Below are 26,765 nucleotides of genomic sequence, written 5' to 3' on the forward strand. Positions count from 1 at the left end.
ACCTAATCTGCAGCTCTTACTTGTGACCATTAAGGTAAACTGATCGAGGGGATTTACTATGGCTTTTATGTAGTGAAACTTTATTTGGATATGGCCTTATAAATATGTCCAGAAAGGGACAATAAATATGTCTGGGAAAGGACAGAGAAGAGATAGACTCTCTTATACTTTTATCCACTGTCCCAGTGTAGGGAAGATAATTTCTTTGTGCTGTCAATGAAATGTTAAAAGCTCCTGAAGGTTTTTGAATTATTATTATTTATTGTCATCAACTAGACTCCTATCATCAACTTAAGCCTTGAACTTAAGTTAACTCCCTGTACTTTTTAAGTTTGCCATCCCAGTGTCTTAGTCTGCTCAAGTTGCCATAACAAAATGCCACAGACTGCTGACTGAAGCAACAGACATTGATTTTCTCACACTCCTGGAGGCCAGAAGTCCAGGGTTGACTGCCAGCAAATTTGGTTTCTGGTGAGGGCTCTCTTTCTGGCTTGCAGACAGCCACCTTCTCCCTGTGTCCTCATATGATGTTTCTTCTGTGCATGTACAGAGAGACCAAGCTCTGGTGTCTCTCCTTCTTACAAGGACACCAGCCTTATCAGATCAGGACCCACCTCAAAATATGGTCACATCAGAGCCCTATCTCTAAATACTTTGGGAGTTAGGAGTTCAACATATGAATTTGGAATGGGGAGGAGGACATAATTCAGTCCATAACACCAAGAGTACATTCAAGCTTGCCTTTTAAAAAGGTACTTGAAGCTGGGCACAGTGGCTCATACCTATAATCCCAATACTTTGGGAGGCCAAGGCGGGAGGATGGCCTAAGTCCAGGAGTTTAAGACTAGCTTGGGCAATGTTGTTGGGACAACGTAGCAAGACCCCATCTCTAAAAGAAATAAAAATAAAAAATTGGCCAGGCATGGTGGCACATGCCTATATTCCCAGCTACTCAATATGCTTAGGCAAGAAGATTTCTTGAGCCCAGGAGTTCAAGGTTACAGTGAGCTATGATTGTGTCATTGCACTCCAGCCTAAGCAACAGAATAAGACCCTGTCTTCTAAGGTAATTTTAAGAAATATATCAAAAGGTACTTGAACAATATAATGTCTTTCTCTTACACTCTTTTTTTCCCATTTAACACATTCACTGCCACACTGAAAGAAAATTTTCTTTTCCCTTGAGGCCATGATGTTATATTAGTTGAAGATAGATTAAGAGAAGTGAGTTATATATGCTTCACGAGGCCCCAGGGTTCAAAAGTAGCTTAAGTTAAATACAACTCACATGGCAGTTAATGTGTTAACATAATTTGCTTTTGCAATCTCTTGGGAGTATTTTATATCTCTAATTTTTGTGGCAGGAGCCTGTGCTTAATGATTTTGGGGATGGACATCTTTGGCAGCTACAAGATTGGCCTTTGAGGGATCTTGTTACCTTTACTCCACTCACACTTTCTTAAGAGGCCACACTTTGTAAAGAGAATTCAACATTTAATACCTTACCCAAGTGAAATTTTAATTTCCTGTTTGGCATCCGGGGCTCATTGAGGCAAACGATGACCTAACTTTGTTTAAAATCAATTATATCAGTGGGTGAAAAACAAGGGCCTAAAATAAAAATAAATTTTAACATCAAAGGGCATTCTCAACTTTATAAAACTTCTAATAATGATAATTGACATAATTTTTGTTCTAAATCAGAAAACTGAAGTGTTAACACTATCAAGTCTGACTTCTTAGCAATTTCACACTGAGAAGTACGTGTTGGGATGCAGGTCACGCTTGAACAGAATCAAGCAGAGATTATAGGGCACTCAGCCTATGTCCAACACTTTTGGTGCTGCATTGTCTGCCTGGGACTGGTGCTTTTATCTGTTGTCACATTATTATTAAGGGTGACCCAGCTCTGGTGATGGGGAAGGGCATGGCTCAGAAGTGAGAGCTCACCCTAGGTAACTTGACAATGCCCTCATTTCTTAGTGGGGCAACAGCTGCTATCGGACACCCTCTGTTTTGGCCAGAATGTTTTATGTTAATAACATGAATGGTCCATCAAACCCTCACTGAGCCTGCCACTAAGTAAGGCCTATTTTAAGGGACACTACATGTTCAAACTTAATCTGCCTGTGGACCCATCATAATTAGCATTTTATGGGAGAGCGAATTCCCTGGTGCTAGATCTGAGGTGGTGCCAAATACATTGCAATATTTTTTTTGTAGAGTATAGGAAAAATGATCAAACTCAAATATTCTAGGTACATTTATACTATAAATAGAAGGATCTTGGGACTACACTTTCTCTTTTCTCTTTGCAGCATAATATGTTATCTTATATTGGAATGGATCTTATGTTTCTTATATTAAGGTGGACTTGAACTTGCTGGGTCGTGGGGTAATATTAATCTGAAATACTGTTCAGAGCACATAATCCCTTAACATTTCAATTCGAGTCAGATCTCTTTCATTTTGATTAAAGTCCTAAAGTGGGTTTCCTTTGTCTTTGGGAATAACCCACTCTATTTGAATAATTAAAGTATTGCCTTTCATTTCATTCTTTGGTCAGAAAAAATCAGAGACCATAAATAAAGCTGTTTCTCCTTAGAGTTGAGGTACTATGTGCTCTTGAATAAAATGGAAAATTACTGGGAATCTTAATGCCTTTCTGCCTTGCTGGTGTCTTTGCTTACAGAATACAGTCATTCCTTCCCCAGACGATATTTTGATATCTTTCTTGCCTCTGGCCCATATGTTTGAGAGAGTTGTAGAGGTAGGCCTTCAGCTTTGTTTTCCTTGCTTGTTTGTTTGTGTTCTGCTAAGTTGTTGTGTTTTACAGAAAGTACTTGCCTTGAATGCCAGTGACACACACATTTCGTTTTTGCCACTTGCACACATGTATGAGCAGCTCATGCTGGTAAGTTCAATGTGCAGACTGTCACACCCCCCCCCATAGGTAATTGCTGGATCAGCCCCATTTTAGAAATGGTGAAAATTATTTGAAAGAGTATAAATTCTTTTCCTGGGTCTGAACTGGATACTTGAATTTTAATCATCTGTTTTAAAATTAGAATCCCAGACTTTGGAAGGATACTACTAGTATTCACATAATTCCAATAAGATTAACTGTAAAAATAAAGTTTTTTTCTTAATTCAATCCTACAAAGCCTAGTGAGGCTTTTATTCTGTAGGAAGTCTGTTTTTTAAAAAATAAAAAGGTAAATTTAAAAAAATTTGTTAAAAGTCTCTTTTTTGATTGTGCTTGTCATAATGCATAAGTTGGCATAAGACCAATTTTTTCACTAATACACTAAATGACCTTGGAAAAGGAGGATGATCTTCTAGGTGACCTTAGCCTGAGCTCCCTGTGCGACTAATTTAAAAACCAAGAACCACCTTTTTTCCTTCTTGGACGGTTTTGGATTTTATTCTGTAGGAAGGATCATAGACACCATTCCCTGATCTAGTGAATATGAGCCCCAGCCATGCGCCAGGCCCTGTGCTGAGTGTTGGTGACAGAGATAACACTCTGGATGGCCATTGCCCCATAGGGTTTACTTAATCCAGAAGGATCAAGGGTGGTTAGATCCCCTCTTCCATCTGTTGCTCTGCTTCCCCCACAACTCTGGATCTTATGAGTGTATGAAACGGTCTCATATGAGTTGCTCATGGACCGAGTAGTTTAGAGCTGTGCCTTTGAGACCACCTCAAACAAAAGCTTTCTGAGCTTAAATTTTTAAATAGTGAACCATGGTGTACCTTTCTTATGGTTTCTGCTTTCAAGCTAGAGAACATTTGTATTTCTGTCATATCATCTTTTGAATTTTTTGAAATTCGGCAAACTGGCTGGACACCGTGGCTCATGCCTGAGGTCCGGCAGTTTGAGAAGCTAAGGTGAGAGGATCCCTTGAGGCCAAGTTTGAGACCAGCCTCAGTAAGAGCAAGACCCTATCTTTACTAAAAATAGAAAAATTATCCAGACATGGTGGTGGGTGCCTGTAATCCCAACTACTGGGAGGCTGAGGCAGGACGGTTGCTTGAGCCCAGGAATTTGAGATTGCTGTGACCTATGACCCCTCAGCACTCTAGCCAGGGCAACAGAGAGAGATCTTGTCTCAAAAACAACTGAAAGAAAAAATAGGTAAACTGTCAAGTTCATATGGCTTGACAGGGAAAAACCATGCAGTATCTTATAGCTGTGGCATTAGTTACTCTGGGGTCTCAACTTCATTATGTTCAGTGGCTTTTCAGGAATTTTGAGATTCAAATAAAAGAAAATAAGACTTAAATGAGCTGAGACAATAGGCAAGGAGTTACGTTTTTATTTTGAAAATAAAGTAAACCTAAAGTTTCCGAGAGGCTAAATATATTTGTGGTGTATAGTACCATGTCATTCATTCCATAACTTTTATCAGAAAGCTAAAATAGTAGAACCTCTCTGATTTATCACTAGAAGCAACATAGCTTAGTTTCCTACCAGCTCCTTTGTCTTTAGGATGATCAAGAGAAATGTCACATCTCATGGGTACAATGACTGGAAAATGCAGTTTTTTAAAAAGCTACATATATTTAGAAACTGGTTTGGGGGGGTTTGTTTGTTTGTTTTTGGTGTTTCTTTCCTTGAGACAGAGTCTCAAGCTATCACCCTGATAGAGTACGGTGGCGTCACAGCTCACAGCAACTTCTAACTCTTGGGCTCAAGTGATCCTTTTGCCTCAGTTTCTCTATGTTTAGTAGAGATGAGAGTCTTGCTTTTTGCTCAAGCTGGTCTCGAACCTGTGAGCTCAAGTGAGCCACAGTAGCAGAAGTGAGCCACAGTAGCAGGCCATATTTAGGAACTTTTAAGATTTTTGGAAACTGGCCTAAAATGCTAAACCAAAGTCTTCGGTGTTGTCTGTCTACATGCCATTTAACCCGTGCTGTGGGGACAGACCATTGTTTCTGTTCACCTCTGTAGTGTGTAATGCTGTGTCACGGAGCTAAAATCGGATTTTTCCAAGGAGATATCCGGCTGCTTATGGATGACCTCAAGGTGCTTCAGCCCACTATCTTTCCTGTGGTTCCAAGGCTGCTAAACCGCATGTTTGATCGAGTAAGTTCCAAGTGGCAAAGCCTGGGGACAGACGGCCAATAAGATCTCGTAAGAATAATGACAGCTGAACGGTTTTCTGTGTACGTGCAAAACATAATAGATTACACAGCCTGTTGCTAGAAGCGACTTAGCCAAGGCAGGGCCTGAGACAATGTCAGCCCCTCTGTGGTGGCCCATTGCAGCATGGACCATACCGCCGAGACAGCCTGCGTGTGGCCTGAGCAGTCTCCAAGTGAAGTTCTGTTGGGTGGTATTGACACTCTTTGAGTCAATGCTTCTGTCATCTCTGAGAATCTTCTTATTTTTTTTAATGATTCTTAAATAATTTTTTAGATAGCTTTATTGTGATATAATTCACATTCTTTACAAGGTTCCTAGAACTTCCACAGTTCTGCTACCACCACCACGGTCCATGTTAGAATATCTTTGTCACCTCCAAAAGAAACCCCTTACCTGCCCTTCAGCTGTCACCCTCCAGCCCCCTCCACCCCTATGCAACCACCAATCTACGTTCTGAATCCGTAGATGCCTCTGTCCTGGATTGTGGTGTGAATGGAGCCATGCCATGTGTGTTCCTTTAATGATCATGTTTTCAAGCTTCATCCAGGCGGCCATGTGTCAGTACTTCACTCCTTCTAGTACCCAAATAATACTCTGCTGTGTCGACATGGTTCATTTTCTTTATCCATTCCTTCACTGGAGACCATTTGGGTTGTTTCTGATTTTTTGGCTATTATTAATAATGCTGCAGGAACATTCCCGTTCAGGTCCCTTCTGGGGGCACATACCCAGGGCTGGAATCTCTGGGTCCTGAGACAATGATGCTTAACTGCTAGAGGAATGGCCAGACTGTTTTCTGGTGTGTTACCTTCCCGCCAGCATCAGATGAGGGTCCCCACTTTTCTCCACATCCTCACCGACACTGACAATTATCTGACTGTTTGATTCTAGCCACCTGAATAGGTGTGGAAATGTTCTTTCTTTCTTTTTGCCTTGTTAGATCTTTGGACAAGCCAACACCACTCTGAAGCGGTGGCTCTTGGACTTCGCATCTAAAAGGAAGGAGGCCGAGCTTCGCAGTGGCATTATCAGGAACAACAGCCTGTGGGACAAACTGATCTTCCACAAAATACAGGTGCTAAATAGACTCACTGCTGCTGTTTCTCATGTAGACTACTTTAGGTTTCCAAGTTTCTAGGGGAGATATGAAGGTGAGGGTGAGGATACGGGGTTAATTCTGGCCCATGTCCAAAGATCAGAGACAGAGCCATTAAACCTCAGTCTCCCAGACAGCTCAGAAGGCTTCTGTAACTATTTAGGGATAAAAAGATTCAGGGCATTACAGCCTTTCTAATTCTCCATTTTGTTTAGCTTTTCTACAATAAGTATGTCACTTTTGAGGTGACTTTTTAAGCATGAGTGACAAAAAAGTGTATAATAATATTATGTCCCCTCCAAAATGCCAGAATTGTGGTAATTACCATAAACCCATCATAGTCTCCTTCTAATTTCCAGAAATGCCCGTCAGCAGAGGGTCTTACTTCACACGTGTTGAGAAGGAGTGAGGTGGCTGCAGGTAGAAACGAGCTATAGCCCGTGGTGCAGCTGTAAACACTGAGTGTTCTCTGTGCTCTGTCACTGGTGTGCATTCCGTGTGGCCTGCAGAGGAGCTAGTGGGTTAGGACACACAGCAGGCATCTTTGCCTGAAGGGCCCACTAACTTCCAGATACGTAACCCTTGCTTCTTGCCACTTTCTGCTTTGCAAGTCAAGCCTGGGTGGAAAAGTACGGCTGATGGTCACAGGAGCTGCCCCCGTGTCTGCCACTGTACTGACGTTTCTGAGAGCAGCCCTCGGCTGTCAGGTGAGGCGGGCCCCTTGATCTTCCCAGATGTTATGGTGCCAAGTCCCCATAAAAGCCACTTTCATTCTCTTGATGTGTGTCTTTTTTTAATTGATGCAATTGTATATGTTTATGGTATGCCACATGATGTTTTGATTGCAGAATGGCTAAGTTGAGCAAATTAACATACACCTCACCCACATTGCTATTAACTGTAGTCACTGTGACATACAATAGATTACTTGAACTTGTTTCTCCTGAGGGAAATTTTGTGTTCTCTGACCAACGTCACCCTCATGGTGCTCATCCTCCCTTTTGTGTGTGTGGTGTGTGTGTGTGTTATTTTTGTTTGCAAGGTATGTTATTACTAGCTTGCTTGGATAGGTAAGCATATATATGTTTACACCCTCTGCAAGGGAATATGAGTCTACCTCACCATTTGTGTGACGTTCTCTAGGGTAAGACCCAAGATGAGTTGGGCATGCAGGTATGGGATGGGACACAAGAGATATGCCTCCCTGCAAACCACACTGAGAACCTGTTTTAAAGTGGGTAGGGGATACTTGTGGCTGACAGGACAAATGTGTGGTTCACCTCTGAACTGCCCAAGCAAATACACTCTGGGCCCATCCCGCAGGCTTCTCCAACTTCCTTGTCTGTAGGAAGTTACATAGAAAGTGAACATAGGTGTCTGGCATGGGGGTGCAGACACGTAGGTGCTGTCATAAAGCACGTCAGATTATGGAATGAACTTAACAGACCATTTGAGATGAGATTGTACCGGGGTGCCCCTCAGCCATAAGCCAGGAGCTGGCAGGACTTGATTACCTGTGCACTTTGGCAAAGGTGTGACAGTGCCCTCCTTTATAATGTCCATCTCTTGGTGCCCCAGTTTTACGAAGGCTACGGACAGACTGAGTGCACTGCTGGCTGCTGCCTGACTGTCCCTGGAGACTGGACGGCAGGTACGAATGCGGACAAGTCCTAGTTGCAGTCTTACTATTTCACTTGGGTTATGGGAATTACTGGAATTGAGTTAATCTTTGATTGTTTCATTAATCAGCTTAACTGCTATATCTCAGATGATTAGGCTTTGAGGCAAACAATTTTATAATCTGGGTGCTGTAGGGAAACCTGTGGCTGAGGGTGTTTGAATTAGGGGTCTGCCTTTAAAGCCTCGTGGCAGTAGAGATTTCCTAGAGTTAGTGGTGACATCTGGAAGGGGATGCCCCTGTGTACCAGATTGGGACTGCCTGGCCCAGCACAGCTTCCCAGTGATTGCTGAGGGTCTTGTTATTATTTGCTGGTAATCTTAATCCAGGGGTGCTGACAGTGTACACTACCATCCCTGTGAGACGACTCCTGGGACCTCTGTCAGGAAATTATAGATTATTGCCGAACAGCATGTAAACAATGTGTCAGAACTGACACCACATTCTGCTTCAGAGCCAGGATTTCATTCCTGCCGGAGTGCAAATCTCTGCCTCCTCTGTGCCACTAAATATAATTAGTGTATTGTATTAGTACATTCTGCACTGTGACAAATGACATCCCTGACTGACTTTGGTGTATTATAAATATAAGCAGATTCTAGTATACTGCACTGTCTCCATAACAAACTCCTACTGGGATTGACCCAGATAGTTTATGAATCTTTTTTTTTTTTTTTTTTTTTTGAGACAGAGTCTCAAGCTGTCCCCTGGGTAGAGTGCCTTGGCATCACAGCTCAGAGCAACCTCCAATTCCTGGGCTCAAGCGAGTCTCCTGCCTCAGCCTCCCAAGTAGCTGGGACCACAGGCGCCCGCCACAACGCCCGGCTACTTTTTGGTTGCAGCCATCATTGTTGTTTGGTGGGCCTGGGCTGGATTCCAACCTGCCACCTTAGGTATATGTGGCTGGCGCCTTAGCCGCTTGAGCCACAGGCACTGAGCCTAGTTTATGAATCTTTATGGTTTTAGTTTTTAACCCCAGGTTCTTTAACAGCCACTGAATTTAGAATTGGGATCTCTCTAAGCTCAAATTATTAAAATCTAGGAAGAGAATTACTTGTAACACTTAAAACATACCTAATATCTGTTATTTTTGTTTCCAGAAAAGACAATCCCATCTTAACACCCTTTGGCAAGGGAGTTAAGTTAGCTGTAGAAGGAAGCACTGTCCTAACTTACTAAACTTAAATATAAAATATGTATGTATGGCTCGGTGCCCATACTCAGTGGTTAGGGTGCTGGCCACATGCACTGGGGCTAGTGGGTTCGAACCCGGCCACGGCCTGTTAAACAACAAGGACAACAAAACAGGTTGTGGCGGGCGCCTGTAGTTCTACCTACTGGGAGGCTAAGGCAAGAGAATTGCTTAAGCCCAGGAGTTGGAGGTTGCTGTGAGCTGTGACGTCACAGCACTCTACCGAGGGTGACATAATGAGACTTTGTCTCAAAAAAATAAATTAATTAAATAAATAAAATGTGTGTGTTCACACTGAAGGAAATAAGGGTCCTGTTTACTGATCAGAACCAGGTGGTGAGGGGTTTGCTGTGCTGCATGTGTTTTCTCTTCTTATAGAGGACAGGGACATTACGTCTGGACCATCAGACTGCAGAATCCAGATAAAAGTTTTAGGAAGTTTAGGAAGTCGGGTGTTTGTAGTAACCCTTAAAATTAAAGGCCAAATTATTTACAAATAATTCAGAGCATCAAACCTGGAAAGGTCCTAAAGAGACTTAAATTTTTGTCTCTATTCTGGGAATAACCTCTTTTAAATTATTTCATCAGAGAGAGAATAGGTATAGTGCAGAAACCAGAAGTTTTTACCGATGTTCTTATTATGAGGAGACATAGTTCTTATAAAGATAATTCGACCTAAGGTTATTAGGAGCCCCCCTGGGAATGATCATTTGCTCCTTTAATATACAGGCCATGTTGGTGCCCCCATGCCTTGCAACTTTATAAAACTTGTTGATGTGGAAGAAATGAATTACATGGCTGCCAAAGGTGAGGGTGAGGTAAGTGATACCCCAATAGGCATTTCTCAGCACATCTTAGCAAAGCCACTGAACCTGACTTACCTGGTGGTCCTGGAGTCAGGCAGGCTTCTTTCTGAAAGTACATTGATGTTCAACTCTCCAAGGGCAGGGTGTGAGGACACCAATGCTTGCCACCTTCTTCCTGACGTGGTGGGGGTTTGGGCCCAAGAGCACACCAAGCTCTGGTAGCCCCGGTCCTCAGGTATGGGAATCCTCAGTTAGTGATTTCATGTCCTGTGGGGCTTTGGCACCTTTGAGCTGGAACCTAAGGCAAACACAGGCCCTACAGTTTGACTGCAGCGAAGGTAATTAATGAAGGGCCCTGCTATCTGGATCATGGAATTCAGGACTTCTAGCTAAAGATCAGGATAGGCAGACACACACATGATAGTTTTCTTTGAAAAATACCCAGTAAATTCCTTAACAGATTATCTTTTTTTTTTTTTTTTAGGTGTGTGTGAAAGGGGCAAATGTATTTCAGGGCTACTTGAAGGACCCAGCAAAGACAGCAGAAGCTTTGGACAAAGATGGCTGGTTACACACAGGGGACATTGGAAAATGGTTACCAGTAAGTTGTAGTTGTTGCTTCCTTGTTCTCCAACAGTTGTAGCCCATTGTCTGTACAGCAGCACCTTGAATTTTCTTTCTCCCTCTTTTTTTGTTTGTTTGTTTGGGTTTTTTTTGAGACTGAGTCTCATTAAGTAGCCCTCAGTTGGTAGAGTGCTATTACAGCTCACAGCAACCTCAAACTCTTGGGCTTAAGCGATTCTCTTGCTTCAGCCTCCATAGCAGCTGGGACTACAGGCACCTGCCACAATGCCCAGCTATTTTTTGGTTGTAGTTGTCATTGTTGTTTAGCAGTCCCAGGCCGGGCTCAAACCTGCCAGCTTTGGTGTATGTGGCTGGTGCCCTGACTCACTGGGCTATGGATGCTGAGCCGCCCTCTCTCCTTTTGGCGTGGCAGGATGTAGACCCTTCTGTTTCCTGCTGGGGATAGGTTTATGTTCTTTGCTTACTTGCTTCTAATATTCAACTTTAGCAAGTATGTTTTGTTTTGATGCTTAACATCAATTCTGGTTGCTGCTTCCCATTTGGAATCCAGAGAGACTGTGGCTCTTTATAATATCAATTCCGTGCCTTGATATTGGGGCCTTGGTTAAAAGATGTCTGGGGGAAGTTGTAGACTACTGGGAATGCAGGATAGGCAAGAATTTGGGATTAGGCATGTTTCTGAGGCAAAGGATCTTTGAGCCCAAGAGTTTGAGGTTGCTGTGAGCTATGATACCATGGCACTCTACCAAGGGCAACAAAGTGAAACTCTGTATCAAAAAAATAAAAAATAAATTTAAAAAAAAACAAAACACATGTTCCTTAGATTTGTCATCTCATTAAAAATCTAGTGTTTTATGGGTTAAAATAACTCTTTGAATTTAGTTTCAGAATCATTTACTGTGGAGAAATTCCTACCTTGGGCATGAGAGCTTGTACAAAATGCCTTATCTGTTCCACCTGTCCATTTGACCAATTGTATTTGCTGTGGTAACAACCACTGCCTTTTCTAAGTTGGTACTATGTTAAATTACAAACATTAAAATGGGTACTAAAATTTTTATTGTGTATTGTCTGATTCTTGTAGCTTTAATTCTACAAGAATGCTTAATTCTCTGGAATTTTTATTGATCAGAAAAATGCCTCCTAGAGTTAATTTAGATTTTATAATACCCAAGCTATTTAGAAATAAAGGCCAGGGCCAGGCATGGTAGCTCACACCTGTAATCCTAGTGCTCTGGGAGGCCGAGGCAGGTGGATTGCCTGAGCTCAGAGGTTCCAGACCATCCTAAGCCAGAGTGAGACCCAGTCTCTACCAAAGAAAGCCGGGCGTTGTGCTGGGTGCCTGTAGTCCCAGTCTCCTAGCTACTTGGGAAGCTGAGGGCAAGAGAATCACTAAAGGAAAACAAAACAAAACAAAAAAAAAACTTCAAACTAAGATGAGTGAAAGCTAGTTGAAAGCAAAATTAAAAAAAAAAAAAGAAGAAGAAGAAGAAGAAGAAAGAAAAGCCAGGAACTGTAGCTTACCCCTCTAAGTCATCCTAGCACTTTGGGAGGCTGAATTAGGAGTATCGCTTGAGGCCAGTAGTTTGAGACCAATGAGGGCAATGTAAAAAGACCTCAATTCTAAAAAAGAGAATGAAGGTAAAAAATTAAATCCCTCTTTTCAAGTTCAAAAGGAATGAAATATCAGTTCAGACTCTAGTTCTGACTCTCACAAACATTTTTTATAATCTGTCTGGGCTTTAATCTGCTCCTTTTCAAAATGGAGCTCTGGGTGTGATGCCTCTTGTCTGTAATCCCAGCACTCTGGGAAGCTGAGGTGGGAGGATCACTTGAGCTTAGAACTTTGAGACCATTCTGAGCAAGAGTGAGACTCTGTGGGCAGTGCCTGTAGCTCATTTGAGTGGGGTGCCAGCCACACGAACCGAGGGGGGAGGGTTTGAACCCAGCCCTGGCCAAACTGCAACAAAAAATAGCCGGGCATTGTGGGGGGCGCCTGTGGTCGCAGCTACTTGGGAGGCTAAGGCAAGAGAATCTCCTAAGCCCAAGAGCTGGAGGTTGCTGTGAGCTGTGACAGCATGGCACTCTACTGAGGGTAACAAAGTGAGACTCTATTTAGAAAAAAAAGAGAGACCCTGTCTCTACTAAAAATAGAAAAACTAGCATGGTGGCAGGGACCTATAGTCCCAGCTACTCGGGAGGCTGAGGCAGAAGGATCACTTGAGCCCAGGAGTTTGAGGTTGCTATGAGCTAGGATTAGACCATGGCACTGTAGCCTGGGCAAACAAAGTAAGACACTGTCTCCAGAAAAAAAAAGAAAAAATGGAAATCTGGTGTGGAATGAGAGAACCCTAGAAACTTTCCAACAGATGACTTTTTGAGGCATGAGAATGGTCTTGGGATGGAGTTGGGTTTTTACTTACTGAGGTAGGCAGGGCTGGCACTTGGGTGCTGGGGAGCACTCCTGCAGTTAGTACATGAGGTGACCACATGAGGTGATTAACTTTTCCCAAAGGGCCAAGAGCACACCCTCCAAACAATGATAGTAACTGTTTGTAGTAACTGTTTCTTGAACCCCTACTCTGTGCAGAGCACCATGGAAGGAAGTCTGTGTCTCTGCTCTCTAGGGCCTTGACTGATATGGTGAGCCAGATGTGCACATGCCTGATTCAGACAGCAGAGGCACGCTGGGATGAAGGGGACAAAGCCCAAAGCCCTGCTAGTTGGCTGAGAAGTCACTGGTGCTGAGTGGGGACACTGAATGAGCATGGGCTCTGGGGCCCTTTCTCTGTCTTTGTAATTAGCTGAATGGCCTTGGACAAGTTATTTAGTCTCTTTGAGCCTTAATTTTCCTCCCTGTAAAATGGAACAACCACCAGCTTCTGTTAGGGTCGTTAGGATTAAGTGATAGCACATATCAAACACCTTGTGCTGGATTGATGTTGGTCCTGGCTGAGAACCAGGCATAGACCCATTCACAGCCCTCCTCTCTGACAAACAGAACGGCACCTTGAAGATCATCGACAGGAAGAAGCACATATTCAAGCTGGCCCAAGGAGAATACATAGCACCTGAAAAGATTGAAAATATCTACCTGCGAAGTGAACCTATCGCTCAGGTGTTTGTCCACGGAGAAAGCTTGCAGGTATGTGCTTCCTGGGCCGTGAGAAGCACCTCATGCCTTGTACTCAGGGAGCTTTGAGTGGGATTGAAAGTTCTCGATGAGAATAAATTGACTTTTGTGCCTGACATGCTGGAATGTCATTGACCCCACTATTAGGTTTCGCTGCTTGGCATTTCCTGCCCAGAAAAATTTCTTCTCTTTAAATTTCTACATTTTTATTTTACCTACAGCGGTCTGATATACCAAGAAAAGTTGAAGAAAGATGGCTGAGGGGGTTGGGTAATAGGTATTTCTAGTTTAGTTATGAAGGAAAGTAACATTACATGGATTATAAGAATGTTGAACAATTCTAAACATAGTGAACTCAGCTTATCTAGGATATGCTTCTTAATTATTTTTATAGGAGAAATGTATTTATTTTTCTTTGAGATAGTATACCTACTTTTTATCTAGAATCTTGCCATGTTATTGGTTTTCATTTAATTTTATTATTACTAGATTATAAAGAATAAGGTTTTAGAGATTGAAAAAAATGAATCTGTATAAATTTTCTTGCCCTTTTTAAAAGCAATCACCTGCTATCTATCACTTTATTTGTTTATTTGACCCTATTTTATAAAAATAAGTATACATAAAAGTAAATAAAAATTAGAATTTTATTAAGGTTTGATTACTAGTTTTTTCTTTTTGGCCAGGGTTGGGTTTGAACCCGCCAACTCCGGCATATGGGGCTAGCGCCCTGTATTCCTTTGAGCCACAGGCGCTGCCCAATTGCTAATGTTTCTTTTAAAACATCAATTGCAAAACTGCTGAAGTTGTCTAGATTGTACAGCCAGGAGTTCTTTTTGTGTGTGTGTGTGTGAGACAGAGTCTCAAATTGTCTCCCTGAGTAGAGTGCTATGGTATCACAGCTCACAGCAACCTCAGACTCTTGGGCATAAGCAATTATCTTGCCTCAGCCTCCCAAGTAGCTGGGACTACAGGCACCCGCTACAATGGCCAGTTATATTTTTGTTGTTGTTGCAGTTTGGCTGGGGCTGGGTTCAAACTGGCACCCTCAGCATATGGGGCCAGCACCCTACTCACTGAGCCACAGGCACCACCCCTGGCTATTTCTTTGGTTGCAGTTGTCATTGTTGTTTGGCTTGCCTGGGTTGGGTTCAAACCCGCCAGCTCTGGTGTATGTGGTTAGTGCCCTGGTCACTAAGCTACAGCGGCCAAGCTGAGCCAGGAGTTCTTAACCTGGTTTTAGTGAACTCCTAGGCAAGGAGACTCGTGTGTTCTGAAGGGAGGGGCCCGTAACTTTCATCAGATTGTCCCAGGGACCCGGGAAACAAAGAAATAAAGAATTACTGTTCTAGAGCATTTAGGTCAAGCGCTGTACTAACTCACTTGTCTGTGTTTAAGGCATTTCTCATAGCAATTGTGGTACCGGATGTTGAGACATTATCTTCCTGGGCCCAAAAGAAAGGATTTGATGGAACCTTTGATGAACTGTGCCGAAATAAGGTAAGGTTCTGCAGAGTCCAGTCTTTCATCATGTTAACTTTGCCCTAAATGTCCCTGTGATTCCACAGGGATTCGCAACAGAGGAAGTATCTTCTTTTTACTTTATTAGGATCTCAAGAAAGCCATCCTAGAAGATATGGTGAGACTCGGGAAGGACTCTGGTCTCAAGCCATTTGAACAGGTACGTCCTTCCTCTAAATGCGTGAATTCTTGTAAACAAATCTTTGATTTGAAGATCTTTTACAAGTATATTCTGTAAGCAGGTGAGATGACCTGAAGAAATACATGAGAAACAGTCTGAGCACAATGGCTCACGCCTGTAATCCTACCACTCTGGGAGGCTGAGGCAAAAGGATGACTTGAGCCCAGGAGTTTGAGATTGCAGTGAGCTGTGATAACATCACTGTATTCTAGTTAGAGCAATAGAGCGAGACCCTCTCTGGAAAAAAAAAAGACATGAGAAATAAATGATGGAGTTGTTTGATAGAAGAAAGGTGTTTTTTGGGTGGTGCCTGTGGTTCAAAAGAGTAGGGTGCCAGCCCCATATGCTGGAGGTGGCAAGTTCCAGCCAAAAACTGCAAAAAAAAAGGTATTTTAGCCACATGTTTGAATTATCTTTTCCCGGGGAGGTCAGGATACAAGAATAGGATGGCTGTCCTTTATAGAGAAGGTACAGCTTGGCTGAAGCGAGAGGAAGCATTGGGTGGCTTTTAAGCTGGGTTGCCTATGTCCTCTTCCCTCCACTAGCAGGTTTATTTATTTTGCAGGTCAAAGGCATTGCGATACACCCTGAATTATTTTCTATTGAAAATGGCCTTCTGACTCCAACAATGAAGGCCAAAAGGCCAGAGCTGCGGAACTATTTCAGGTCACAGATAGATGAACTTTATTCCACCATCAAGGTTTAATGTGAGGAAGAACGTCAGAAGAACAGCATACCGCCTCCATCTCTTACTCTACCAATGGCCTTCACGTTGGTAATTTTGACTACAGCAAGTCTAGGGAAGGAAATGTGCACGTTTAACTAGTCTGCTCGGGGTTCTTGTCATAGGAATATTAGAGGAAATGGAACACTGCCTTATAGTCACCTTATGTTGTAGGCCATGTTTATGGTGATATACAATTCCCAAAATGAGCCTTAAAAATTGTAACAGAAAAACTATTAATGTGTTAAGTTATTTAAGACTTCCTCAGTTCAAAAGGTGGGTTTTAAAACTTCTCTGTCTCCCTGTTTTTCTAAGCAAGGGATTAGGACTTTGCTATCCCTGAGACCTCTGCTACTTGCTACAGTTGTCTGCTGCTCTAAAGAGTACAGTGCACTAGAGGAAAGCTGTCCCTTTAGAAATGAGAACAACTGTTCTGGCTGGAGAATGTCACAAGCGGACCAGAGATTTTTTTTTAATCCCTCTCAGCAACCCTTCCCCACCTCATAGGCACTTACACAGCACTTCTGATCATGAGGGTCATGAAACATGCTTTACTCCTTGGTCCCCTCTTCCTCCTGTTGGACACGAGGTTTCCAGTAAACCAAAGGACACAGCCAACTCAGAACGGCACAGGGGCCGAGTCTCCAGTGGCTTCTCACCACAGCAGAATGCTCTTGGCCCCTGTTCTCCAGACCGGATTCCCTCCCTCTATCCCATCCCAGGGGTTATTTAAAAATCTGCCTTAGATTCAACAGTGAAGAAAGCATTTCAAGAAAGAAAGCATTAGGTGGGTCAACATGCTCAACTGTGATGTCCAAATAAACTACTTTATCTTCACTGAACCACTTGCCCAGTGTGTGTAATAGCCAATGGATTTTTAATACTGTTTTCATATCAAAAAATCATGTCATGATTAACTTGCTTTTCTCCCCCCAAAATAAACTCTCAGGCAAAGCATGTCTTTCAAAATATTAAGAAGGCTGGGTGCAGTGGCTCACGCCTGTAATCCCAGCACTTGGGAGGCTGAGGCAGGTGGATTGCCTGAGCTTACAAGTTCGAGACCAGCCTGAGCCACAGCGAAACCCCATCTCTAAATATAGCCAGGTGTTGTGGCGGGTGCCTAGAGTCTCAGCTATGTGGGAGGCTGAGGCAAGAGGATCGCTTGAACCCAAGAGTTTGAGTTTGCTGTGAGCTAAGACTTCACAGCACTCTAACAAGTGTGACCAAGTGAGCCTCTGTCTCTAAAAATAAAAATATTAAGGGAGTAGATACACTTGGGTACTTACTGAAATGGACAGAAATAAATGTTCTTATAGCATAATGCTACTTGATTTCTATGAAATGTATTTGATAAGCCAAAATAATTCTAGGATGTAGAAATATGGAAAGATCATTACCTGGGATTAACTTCTCAAGGGATTTTTTTTTAATGTTAATTCGGGAAATTAACATCAGTTCACTTTATTGCGAGTCTTGGCTACATTTGACTGAATTCAGCTGTCATTTATACATTCACAGTGACTGTTTTTGGATACATGAGAGTACATGTATTATACAAGCACAACAGGGTTTGCACTAAAGAACTGTCATTGTAATAACACTATTTGGTAGCCTAACTTCATATATGTATTCTTAATTGCACAAAACGTCGATAATTTGTCACATTGGGGTTTTGAATGTTTGCTTTAAGTGTCAGCTATTTCTATGTTTTATAAACCAAAACAGAATTTCCAAAAACAATGAAGGAAGCCAAAATAAATATTTCTGCATTTCAAGTGAGTGAAGTATCTCTTTAAGTGTCAGGTTTCATATTCCATACAAGCCTGTGACAGGCACAAAAGAGCAAGAATGGCCCTCAGCCTCGAAGCCATCCCAGCTGTGTCCTTCCCTTCTCATTCAGGTCACCCTCTTCTAACTTAGTCATTTTTGATACCAATGGACACTGACCTGAACCTCCCACCAGGTGCCTCTAACAACAGTCCTAAGGTGTTGTGGGGAAGAAAATCATATAGTTCTGAAAATTCATCTTCTTTGCTGGACACTTACGTGTTAGGACACATTGGTTGTAATTGGTGGTTCAACAGTAGATTTGATTCTACTATATCTTAGTAATGCTTTCACCCTAGATATCTCATTTATAGCAGCCAAATTTTTCTTTTCTTCCATCCCTACCCTTCGTCTCATGTTACCACTTTAAAGATTTTCTTTTCACAAGTATTAATTAATCCCCCAATTTCTTCCAAGCCTCCTATGTTTAAATCTTTCATCTCTTAAGTTGTATGTTTGATGTGGTGATGTGTGTTTCCTTCTAAAGCCGAAGCCCTTTGTACATATAGAATCTCCAATAAGACTTCCAGTCCATTCTGCCTTTTTTATTAAGATCCTTATCTTGGTCAGTGCACCTGTAGTCCCAGGTACTTGGGAGGCTGAGATGGGAGGATTCTTTGAACCCAGGAGTTCAAGTTCAGTCTGTCTATTAAAAAAAAAAAAATCCTTGTTTTTCTGCTTCTCTCTCCCCATGTCTGAAGTATGAGGGGGTTTTTTTGTTTTTGTTTTTGTTTTTGTTTTTGCAGTTTTTGGAACCCACCACCTCCAGCATGTGGGGCCGGTGCCTTACTCCTTTGTGCCACAGGCACTGCCTATGAAGTGTGAGGTTCTTGAGAATAACATTACCTTTCTTTTTCTCCCTTGGCACTGAACAGAGGACTTAGAAACTAGATGTTCACTAAATACACATTTTAAACAAATACTTGAAATTTTGTTAAAGCTCCTCTTGGAATAAGCTTGATAATAAACACTGAGCCTTTTAATTATGGTGGAATACACATAAAGTTATCATCTTCACATTTTTCAGTGTACAGTTGGGTGGCATTAAGCACACTCATGTTGCTGTGTTGTCATTGCTACCCCTCCATCTCAAGAAGTCTTCTCATCCTGCAAAACAGAAATTGTCTGCCTGTTAAACAGCAACTCCCCATTTCCCCCTTACCTAAGTCCCTGGAACCAGCATTCAACTCTGTTGCTATGAATATGACTACTCTAGGTACCTCATTACTTGTGGAATCATGCAGTATTGTCCTTTTATGACTGGCTTTATGTCACTTATCTTAATGTCCTCATGGTTCATGCATGTTATGTTGTAGCATGTGTCAGAATCTCTTCGTCTGTAAGGTGAATAATGTTCCATTGTCTTTGCATGCTCCATTTGTTCATGTGTTCCGTCGCTGGACATTTTAGTTGTTCCCACCTTTGGGCTGTCGTGAATAATGCCACTGTGGACACTGACCCTGCTCTCAGTTCTTTTGTGTATATACCTAGAAGTAGAATTGATGGGTCATATGGTGATTCTATGTTTACATTTTCTGAGGAACTACCATACTGTTTTCTACAGTGGCTGCACCATTTTACATTTCCACCAGCCAGTGCACGAAGGCTTGTTTCACCGCATCCTCACCAGCACTTCTTTTCTGTGTTTTTTGGTAAGAGCCGTCCTAATCAGCATGGAGTGCTATCTCATTGTGGTTTGGATTTCCATGTCCCTGATGATCAGTGATACTGAACATCTTTCCATGTGCTTGATGGCCATCTGTTAATCTTAGGAGGAATCCAGTGCTTTCTAGTCAAATCCTTTGCCCATTTAAAAAAATTGAGTTGTTTGGGATTTTATGTTATTGAGCTGTGGGAGTTCTTCATATTCTAGACATTAATCCCTAAATGCTTTTTTTTTTTTTTGCATTTAAGATGGAGTCTCACTCTGTCACCCTGGGTAGAGTACAGTAGACATCACAGCTCACAGCGACCTCAAATTCTTAGGCTCAAGCAATCCTCCTCCCTCAGCCTCCCAAGTAGCTGGGACTACAGGCACCCACTACCATGCCCAGCTAGTTTTCCTATTTTTAGTAGAGAAAGGGTCTCAATCTTGGTCAGGCTGGTCTTGAACACCTGAGCTCAAGTGATCCACTTGCCTCTGCCTCCCAGAGTGCTAGGATTACAGGCATGAGCCCCTACACTCAGCCCAAATGTTCTATTTTTTTGTTTGTTTTGAAACAGTCTCACTATGCCACTCTCAGTAGAGTCTATGGCATCACAGCTCACAGCAACCTCAAACTTGGGCTTAAGGGATTCTCCTGCCTCAGCCTCCTGAGTATGTGGCACTACAGGTGCCAGTCGCAACGCCCAGCTATTTTTTTGGTTGCAGTTGTCATTGTTGTTTAGCCAGCCCAGGCAGGGCTCGAACCCACCAGCCTCAGTGTATGTGGCCAGCACCCTACCCAGTGAGCTACAGGCACCACCCCCAAATGCTTTTTTAATTCTTAATTTTCACGGTGCCCTGTTTGGGGTCTGTACCTGCTCAGTGGCATGATGGTGCTTCTTCCCATAAATCCACAGTGCCCTTCAGAAGCCCATTGGTCTGTCTCTCCAGCCAGAACAGAAGAAATATGATTGGCTGCATAACTGTTGCCTGGCTAACGGGCAGTCCTTCCTTCCATACAGGCCCTGGTATGTTAAGCTGCTTTCAGCAGCTGCCCTGAGAGCTGACAGCCATGATCTTCACAGGAGACCCTGCTGAGCGAGGAAGCCAGAGTAGGTGGGGGCGAGCATAGCAGACAAGATCCTTGCCCTTGAGGAGCTCAGATTCTAATGGAGAGAGACAATAGGCAAGAAAGCAGGCAAGGTCAGGTGTGCCAGATGCTTTGAAGGAAACAATTGTACTGATGGTGCCCCTTTCTAAATGCTGTCGGAAAAGGTCTCCTTGAGGAGCTGAGATCTGGGCTGATAATCCAAAGAATGTGCAAAACCAGCCTGTAAAGTTTGGGGGAAAGTTTTCAAATAGAAGTAGTAGCCTATACAAAGGACCTGGGATGAGAAAGTTTGACATATTCAAGAAATTGGAAGGCGCTGATGTGTCTGAGGATCAGGAGTAAGGGGAAGAGCAGAGTCAAGAGGAGAGGGAGACACAGGGCCAGATGACTGGACCCTGAAAGGAACCCTAGTTTTACTCTGGGTTTAGGAGGAAACCATTGAAGGGTTTTGAAGCAAGCAGTGACATTCCCTGAATTTCCCTTTTGTAAGACAACTGCTGGCTATCCTGGGAATAGCTGCCAAGGGGAAGGGGAGAGGCATGGGAGACAGACAAGGGCATCCTGAATGGCTTAGTGGCAGTGGAGGAAGAAGGAGAGAATTTGAAGGTGAGTTGGAGATAGAACCACAGCACCGGGGGCATCAGGAACAGGGAAGGGTTGGGCCATCAGCACATGGTGGAGACTCAACAGGTACACACAGTTAGGGGGAAGGAATTAAGAGCTAGGATTTGGATGGTTTTCAATTGAAGATCCTGATAAGCACAAGAAGATAGAATGTATCTGCAGCTCAGGTCAGGTCAAACTGAAGATAACAGTCTGGAAGGCCTACAGCTGAGGAAGATGTGCCGACAGGAAATGCCAAGTGCTCCCCCAAACAGTCATGGGGCTCTGATAATTGAGGGAGGGTCACAAGAGGAGCCAGCAGCAGACATGGAGAAGCATCTGCCGTGAAGGAAGGCAGAAAAGCAAGAGGAAGAAGAAAAGTATTTCAGAAAGAGCCTGCAGGGACATCGGTCATGTCAAGTATGAGTGAAAGGTGGAGGGAGGTGGGGACAGGAAAAAAGTCTTCTGGATCCAGCAGTGGTGGCAACTCTGACAATAGCTGTTCCCACAGACTAGGCAGCCCATTTGGAGCACGTTGAGGCCTGAACTCCCAGGGAGTTGGGAGGAAAGGTGGGTAGTTCTTTTCGATGTGAAGGAAGCCAGATGAATGGGTGGATGGTAACTGGAGGAAGAGGTGAGGCTGAGAGGTGAGTTTTTGCTTGCAGTTGGTGGAGGTTTCTGAGTGTAATGGTAAGAATGATCCAGCCAGGTGCAGTGGCTCACACCTGTAATCCCAGCACTCTTGAGAGCCCACGGCAGTGAATTGCCTGAGCTCAGGAGCTGGAGACTAATCTGAGCAAGAATGACCCCCGTCTAAATAGCCAGGCGTTGTGGCAGGCACCTATAGTCTCAACTACTTGGGAGTCTGAGGCAAGAGGATCACTTGAGCCCAGGAATTTGAGGTTACTGTGAACTTTGCTGCCAAGGCACTCTACCCAGGGTGACAAAGTGAGACTCTGTCGCAAAAAAAAAAAAAAAAAAAGAATGATTGAGAAGAAGAGAAGTGGTGATTTAGGAAATAAGGGAAAGACAGCTGTTCTGAGAGGGAGGGAGGGTTAGAACAGAAGTTAAGGGAGGAGATGGGCTATCGACAAGACACCTGTTGCAGCAAGAGAGGGGATAGAAAGTGTGGGTTAAATGCAGGAAGCCCCATGGTGATTAGGGTGGAAGACTCAGGAGCTTCTATCTGAATACTTATATTTTTTCAGGCAAGTATTATCTCCTTGTTATGGATGAGAAAATTAAACTTGAAGAAATCAGCTACCTTACCCCAGTTCCAGTGTTTGGACCGCCATTCCGTGGAGTCTTCTCCATGCAGAGGTCACCTTTCCTGCTGTCCTTGCCCTCCGCAGTGTGATGCCCAGTGCCCTGAGCACCTGGTTGCCGTTGAGCAATGTTGACTAAGCTTTGGTAGCTAGTCCTCAGAAGCAGCTAAGCCCTGTCTGCAGTTTTAGGTTAGGTATGCCGTAAGGTAAAGGAAGGCAAATTCCAGGAATCCTGACTTCCCTTTTTATGTTTTAACTCCTTTGTGCTGTTGATTTGCTCAAAGAGTAGAAGTCTTGCTAGGTGAATTCTGCTTCTAAGCAGATTTCTTCAGCACAGAGAGATTCTCTTCTTGGCCTAAAGCCAAACTTGTTTTTTTCACAAATGCATTTTGTATGTAATTTTTTTTTTTTTTTGAGACACAGTCTCACTCTGTCACCTTTGGTGGTGTGCTGTGGTGTCATAGCTCACAGCAGCCTCAAACTTTTGGGCTCAAGCAATCCTCTTGTCTCAGCCTCCCAAGAAGCTGGGAAGGGGGATGGAGGGAATGGCGAGTGACAACAGACAAGACAAGAAAGTGTGGGCAGGAGCTGGAGGCTGAGGCGCCCCAGTGCAGGGACTGCTGACAGGTAGCTGGGACTACAAGTGCCCACGCCTGACTATTTTTAGAGACAGGGTCTCGCTCTTGCTCAGACTGGTCTCAAAACTCCTGGACTCCAGCAGTCCTCCTGCCTCAGCCTCCCAGAATGGCAGGATTACAAGCAGGAACTACCACACCACCCTTGCATGTAAGTTCTTACTAATCCTGTTGCTGAGACTTTTACCAAGGAAAGAGAATGGTTTTGACCATCAGATTTCTCCAACCGAAACTGTCCTTACTCAATACTCACGCTGCTGGATTTTTCCTTCCAAATAACCAGGCAGGCTTCCTGCTTTGCATACAGCTTCTTCAAACTGGAGGGTGAGTAATGCTGCAGGGGCGGTGTGCGCCAGGTGGGACACACACTGAGCAAGTGTGAGAACCAGTTTGCTCACATTCTGCAGAGGTGGCAGCAGACACAGGGGGACTCTGCGTTTGGAGTCTCCATAGTTCCCACACCCACTGAAACCGCCCTCCTCCACCCTGCTGTGCTGCTGCGAGGGCCTGGGGGCCCTCCTGGCTCAGCTCTTCCCACTATTCAATGGGGTGCAGGCTGCCTCCTGCCAGGACACCTGCACTGGCCTCCTTGCCTCCTATACCGGGCTCTGCTAACTACCCGCTCTGCAGAGGGAATGAATGATTTCCTAAATCACAGGTCTCAGCATGGGACTCAGCTCTCTACTCTGAACCCTGGCAAGAAGGAAGCTTCTCCAATTTACTGTGTGTCTAGCCACCTGGAGATTTCATTTTATTTTTATTTATTTTGTTTTGAGACAGTCTCACTATGTCATACCTCAGTAGAGTGCTATGGAGTCACAGCTCACAGCAACCTCAAACTCTTGGGCTTAAGCAATTCGCTTGCCTCAGCTTCCCAAGTAGTTGGGACTACAGGCGCCTGCCACAACATCCAACTATTTTTTTGTTGTAGTTGTCATTGTTTAGCAGGCCTGGGCCATGTTTGAACACTCCAGCCCCAGTGTATGTGGCCGGTGCCCTAACCACAGCTATGGGCGCTGAGCCCACCTGGAGATTTTAAAATGCATATACAATTCTCCAGGTGTCACCTTTTGGCCCCTCTGAGAACTCCATTCCAGCCTAACTGTACTTACTCATCCTTCTCTCTGCAAAGCACCCCAGCCTGGGCACTCCCACTCCTGTATTAGATTGCAGTTGGCCCTTCCTCCAGGAAGCCTTCGTGGATTCTCCAAGCCCAGGAAGCAGAGTCAAGCACATCTATGGTCCAGTAGGAGTAAAGTGGTCACAATATTTAGGCTAAGTGCCAAGGTTGACACAAGGCTGGTAGAGCTGGCTCGTGAGGTGCAGAGCAGCGGTCAGAGGGTTTCCTTCTAGAAAGACAGCTCCGAAGGAGGTTTCTGCGTCACCCAGAAGCCTGTCTAATGGGAACTATCTGCTGACTGCTTTCTTGCCTGAGCAGAAAGTGTTCTTGAGGCAAGGACACCGGTAGCTAGGAATCCTGGAAACAAGGGTAGCCTCACAGCTGTGTGCGTTTTTGGCCACTCAAAAGTCCCATCAGCCCAGGTGCAGTGGCTCATGCCTGTAATCTCAGCACATTGAGAGGATGAGGTGGGAGGATCAGTTAAGCCCAGGAGGTCAAGACTAGGCTGGGCAAGAGTGAAACCCCTTCAATACTAAATAAATAAATAAAAATCAGCAGGGCATGGTGGCAGTACCTGGAGTCCCAGCTACCTAGGAGGCTAAGGCAGGAAGATCACTTGAGCTCAGGAGTTTGAGGTTGCTGGGAGCACAGATGATTCCACTGAACTCGAGCCAGAGCAACAGAGTGAGACTCTGTCTCAAAAAATAAAAAATAAAAGCCACATCAGAATGAGCAAGCTCATTTAAAAGATAAAAACCTTTTTTCAGAAAATTCTTTTCCAACTGCAGCTTAAGGGAGAGTTATGGAAACTTATCTATCTATCCATCTATTTAATGTAGACATTTTAATACTTTCCTTATTTTTCTTTCCTTAAGAAAATCCTGGCTCGGCACCTGTGGCTCAAGCGGCTAAGGCGCCAGCCACATACACCTAAGGTGGTGGGTTCAAATCCAGCCCGGACCCGCCAAACAACAATGCCGGCTGCAACCAAAAATAGCCAGGCATTGTGGCAGGCACCTGTGGTCGCAGCTACTTGGGAGGCAGAGGCAGGAGACTCGCTTGAGCCCAAGAGTTGGAGGTTGCTGTGAGCTGTGATGCCTCGGCACTCTACCCTGGGGGACAGTTTGAGGCTCTGTCTCAAAAAAAAAAAAAAAAGAAAAGAAAATCCTTTTCTTTGTAATGTTCATTCACTTTCTCTGTCTCAGCTGATATGTTCATTTGGTTTTTTTACTTCAGTCTGAGGTACACAATTATTTCCTATGTAGGTTAGGAGTCTGCCATTCCTTGGCTACATTTTTGCTAGAATGCTCCTGCCAGGATTCCAGCACCAGACTCTCCAAGCTCTTCAGGCAGCTGGGAATGGAATCTAAAACACATGACATTCCTTGGCCATGATGTACTGGTCAGACCTAGTCAACCGTGTGACCTCAGCTTAGGTAGGAGCAATGCCAGTTAGGTCTGGAAAAAGTAGAACATTAGTTACACAGCAAATAGGTTTAATAGTCGGGTAACGAGGCAAGGGAAACGTTGAGAAACACGTGCCATTGGAAGGGATCTAATGTCACTGCAGTTTGCTCCTATGGAAAAATCTTTCTGCCTACGGATTCTCCCTCTGTCACCCCTGGGTAGAGTTCACTGAAACCTCAAGCTTTGGGGCATGAGCCACCATGCACGACCTTCATTTCCTTTTTTTCTTTTCTTTTTTTCGAGACAGAGTCTCACTTTATTGCCCTAGGTAGAGTGCCTGGCCTCACACAGCTCACAGCAACCTCCAACTCCTGGGCTTAGGCGATTCTCACACCTCAGCCTCCCAAGTAGCTGGGACTACAGGTGCCCACTACAACGACTGGCTGTTTTTTTGTTGCAGTTTGGCCAGGACCGGATTTGAACACACCACCCTGGGCATATGGGGCTGGCACCCTACCCACTGAGCCATAGGCACCACCCATATTTCCTCTTTTTCTTAAAGGGAACATCTAAAGGAAAGTGTCCTCCTGGGCTCCCCACTCTTGCCCTCCTGGGACATTTCAAGTTTGTTTCGCAGAGTCATAGTTATAGATGTTGAACACTTGGCCTGTTTAAAACAGATAAAGACTAGTTTGTTAAACTGCCAGGTTTAGTGAGATAGTCCTACGTACCCAATAATTAGTAGGGATTGTAGGAAGTAAAATAAGAAAGGAAAATTTGATAGATAAATTATTTTCTTTTCCACAATAGAAAATCATATTCTTTGCCTTAAGGGAAGTTTACAGGACTAGATCTGATAGATTGTGGAAGAACATCATTTACATGAAGGTAAAAACATTGGTTAAGCAAGGGTAGTTAAAAAGACATCCATTCTTGGCCAGGCGCAGTGGCTCATGCCCATAGTCCTAGTACATCTGAGGCAGATGGATTGCCTGAGGCCAGGAGTTCAGAACCAGCCTGAGCAATATCAAGACTCCATCTCTACTAAAAATAGAAAAACTGGCTCGGCGCCTATAGCTCAACCGGC

The 26,765-nt window shown here is 43.8% G+C and overlaps 1 protein-coding gene across 4 annotated transcripts in view; it reads left to right on the plus strand.

Moving 5' to 3' along the window:
* The window catches only part of ACSL1 (acyl-CoA synthetase long chain family member 1), a 71,677-nt gene extending 55,379 nt beyond the window's left edge, over positions 1 to 16,298 (plus strand). For 2 of the 4 annotated variants that reach the window (XM_023514877.1, XM_012806971.2), the window contains exons 11-21: positions 2,837 to 2,914; positions 4,955 to 5,089; positions 6,090 to 6,224; positions 6,857 to 6,952; positions 7,824 to 7,896; positions 9,845 to 9,933; positions 10,406 to 10,522; positions 13,508 to 13,651; positions 15,038 to 15,139; positions 15,249 to 15,320; positions 15,907 to 16,298. In XM_023514877.1, the coding sequence (XP_023370645.1) occupies positions 2,837 to 2,914; positions 4,955 to 5,089; positions 6,090 to 6,224; positions 6,857 to 6,952; positions 7,824 to 7,896; positions 9,845 to 9,933; positions 10,406 to 10,522; positions 13,508 to 13,651; positions 15,038 to 15,139; positions 15,249 to 15,320; positions 15,907 to 16,047 (1,182 nt within the window). In that variant the 3' untranslated portion in view covers positions 16,048 to 16,298. Of the gene's footprint in view, positions 1 to 2,692; positions 2,771 to 2,836; positions 2,915 to 4,954; positions 5,090 to 6,089; positions 6,225 to 6,856; positions 6,953 to 7,823; positions 7,897 to 9,844; positions 9,934 to 10,405; positions 10,523 to 13,507; positions 13,652 to 15,037; positions 15,140 to 15,248; positions 15,321 to 15,906 lie in introns of all 4 variants that reach the window. The other 2 variants (XM_023514878.1, XM_003792781.3) reach the window with 2 other exon arrangements.
* The last annotated feature ends 10,467 nt before the right edge of the window (positions 16,299 to 26,765 follow it).

The sequence above is a fragment of the Otolemur garnettii genome, unplaced genomic scaffold, assembly GCF_000181295.1.
Source record: "Otolemur garnettii isolate 467f Iridium unplaced genomic scaffold, OtoGar3 scaffold00061, whole genome shotgun sequence".
Classification (NCBI taxonomy): Eukaryota; Metazoa; Chordata; class Mammalia; order Primates; family Galagidae; genus Otolemur; species Otolemur garnettii.